Here is a 2,570-nt window from a genome sequence, read left to right as displayed (position 1 = left end):
CTCCCTAGGACCCTCCCATGACCCTCCGATGACCCTTCCCCCCCCCCCCCCTCTCCCTCCCAGGTGCTCGACTCCCCTCCCGCGGACCGCCCGCTCTTCGAGCAGCTCTACCAGAGCGGGCCGGTCGGGCGAGACAAGCAGGGGCACATCGTCGAGCTGATGCGGCTCGGCCGGCTCAAGGTGAGACGGGCCGCACCTCGGCTGCACCTCGGTTGCACCTCGGCTGCACCTCGGCTGCACCTCGGCTGCACCTCGGCTGCACCTCGGCTATGGCTCGGCCGGCTCAACGCACCCCCTCCCTCCCACCGCTTCTCCCACCGCTCCAAGCGCCCGCCCTCTCCCCCCCCCTCCCTCCCCCTCCTCGAGGTATCCAAGCTCTTCAAGAGCTAGAGGTGTGAAGAGACGCTGTTCACACCCCCTCCCTCCCCCTCCTACAGGTATCCAAGCTCTTCAAGAGCTTCGAGCTCGACGCGATCATCACGCAGGCGCCTGGGAGGAGGAGAGGCGTGATCAGAGGAGAGGCAGTGAGAGGAGGAGAGGCAGTGACCAGAGGAGAGACAGCACACCCGCTGCGCCGGAGGGAACGAAAGGAGATTCGCTCGCCGCCGGGCCGCCACCGCTGCGCTACACTCGCCCGCCCTCTGTGCGCCACCCGCCCGCCTCCCCGCCTCCTCGCCTCTCTCAGGTCACCTACGCCGCCGAGGCGAAGCGCGCGTGCAACATCGCAAACTGCGGCGCGCTGGGCAAGCGGACGTACAAGACGGTGGTCGTGATCGACTGCGCAGGCAGTAGCTGGCCGAGGACGTGTCCAGGACGTGTCCAGGCCACGTGCGTGACGCGTCTCAGACATGTGCCCGCGTAGGCCTCAACTCGGACCACCTGACGAAGGAATTCCGCGTGCTGCTCAAGAAGACGGCCGAGGTGCTGTCCGGACACTACCCGGAGACGATGCACAAGACGTACATCATCAACGGTCCGCTCATCGTGCGCGCCGCGTGGAACGTGTCGCGCCACATGATGCACCCCATCTCTGCCGCGAAGTTCTCCATCCTCGGCTCCGACTGGAAGAAGGTCTTCGACCGGGACGGCGTCGTGCTCGACGGCAACGCGCTCCCCGCATCCATCAGCTGGAGCGAGGCTGTCGGCGAGCTCGCCGACGGCGGCGCGGCGAGGCGCCGCGGCTGGGCCCCTCCCGCCGACCTCGCAAACCTCGCGGCCCTCGCGGCCGTCGCGGAGTAGGGCGTGTGCCCTCGCGTTCTTCGCCAGCGCCCCCGCCCGTGCCCTGGAACGACCTTAGCACTCCTATTGAGAGGCGATCTCGGCTTCTCCGCTGACGCATACTGTGCGCGGCCGTCGCGAGATGAACGAACATGGACGATTCGCTGCCATGCTCCGGGGGCATGCTCGGTGTGGGGTGGCGGGATGGGTCTCTCGAATGTACCGTAATACGTGGGGCACCTGTGGGGCAGGGCAGGGTCGGCATACCTGTACCTGTGCAGTGGGGGGAGTCGTGTACGAAAGGACAGCACCGCATTCCGGCTCGTCTGCACCTGGAGCGCGCTTTGCGTTGGAGTGCGGCGGCGCAACAGTTCTCAGTTGTCCCGACGAGAGCTTCAACTTGCTTTTAGAATGCCTGAGAGCTTCTTCCCAAGATTCTTCCCGACTAGGTCCAGCCCTGGGTGGCGCAGGTTGTGACATTTGGCGATTCCGCGACTTACTGGGCCCCTGAGCCGCTACCCGTGTGCGATTTTTTGTGGCCCGGACTTGATACTCGGATAGTAAACGGGTCAGAACCGGCCAAACACAGGCTACAGCCCCACACACGCGCCCGCCATAGCTCCTGGAGAGCATGCGCGAGTGACGCGCTGCAAGCCGCGAGAGTGGCATCAGAGGTAGGAACGACGTGCTCTTGCTGCACCTCGCAGCTGCACCAAGTGTGCTCGCAGTGTATGCCACGGCCACTGCCTGCGGCATTGCTCTCGTGCAGCTAGGCGATGCAGGTCCATCAGCAGGGCTCATCCAATGCGAGCGCACATTGTGCGTAGCCGCGGGCAGGTGGCAGTGCACAGCCGCACACCGGCTGTGGCGGCTCGAATGCCCCCGGCAGTGCTGCTAGTCATCAACTTGCGTATTAGGGCCGCAGCAGACTGCTGCTGTGGCAGCAGCAGCAGCCTGCTGCTGCCTGATTCAGTCAAGCCAGCGGTGCAGCGAGGCGTGCAGAATTCGCGCGGTTTGGTACCTCCTGAGGCTGAGCGCGTTCAGACTCGGTGACCGGAGTTGGATGGTTCGATGGAGCTCGGCGAGCTCCATCGAACCATCCATGGCCGGACGGCGGAGCGTGAGGTGGCGAGCGGAGAGATGTACCGCAAGACCAAAAAAACACGGATCTGACGATTGTCACTCTCTGCGCTCGGTTCATCAGATGCGTGCAGCGCCTGCAGCCCCTCGCCATCCGTCAAAAGCTGGAGGGCAATGTCGACGGCGGCCTCCTGCACGATCGTCTCGTCGTCGCCAGTGGCGTGTGTCTTCTGCTTCCGACCGGACGGCTCCACCGCCCAGCATCTGAGACA

General features: G+C 65.2%; 2 protein-coding genes across 2 annotated transcripts in view; one reads left to right on the top strand and one right to left on the bottom strand.

The window, feature by feature from the left end:
- EMIHUDRAFT_116350 (hypothetical protein) overlaps window positions 1-1,239 on the top strand; it is a gene marked incomplete at both ends in the record, with an annotated part of 2,734 nt that extends 1,495 nt beyond the window's left edge. Inside the window, 4 exons of the mRNA XM_005775986.1 lie at window positions 64-180; window positions 438-524; window positions 686-788; window positions 863-1,239. Of these exons, the coding sequence (XP_005776043.1) occupies window positions 64-180; window positions 438-524; window positions 686-788; window positions 863-1,239 (684 nt within the window). The remainder of the gene's footprint in view (window positions 1-63; window positions 181-437; window positions 525-685; window positions 789-862) is intronic.
- A 475-nt stretch (window positions 1,240-1,714) lies between these two features.
- Window positions 1,715-2,570, bottom strand: part of EMIHUDRAFT_239435 (hypothetical protein) — a gene marked incomplete at both ends in the record, with an annotated part of 1,258 nt that continues 402 nt past the window's right edge. The window contains 4 exons of the mRNA XM_005775985.1: window positions 1,715-1,840; window positions 1,919-1,965; window positions 2,078-2,182; window positions 2,393-2,489. Coding sequence (XP_005776042.1) covers window positions 1,715-1,840; window positions 1,919-1,965; window positions 2,078-2,182; window positions 2,393-2,489 — 375 coding nt within the window. The remainder of the gene's footprint in view (window positions 1,841-1,918; window positions 1,966-2,077; window positions 2,183-2,392; window positions 2,490-2,570) is intronic.

This window comes from Emiliania huxleyi (assembly GCF_000372725.1).
Source record: "Emiliania huxleyi CCMP1516 unplaced genomic scaffold EMIHUscaffold_288, whole genome shotgun sequence".
Taxonomy (NCBI): Eukaryota; Haptophyta; order Isochrysidales; family Noelaerhabdaceae; genus Emiliania; species Emiliania huxleyi.
Note: the sequence above shows the minus strand (reverse complement) of the source record. Positions and strands in the feature narration are given on the sequence as shown.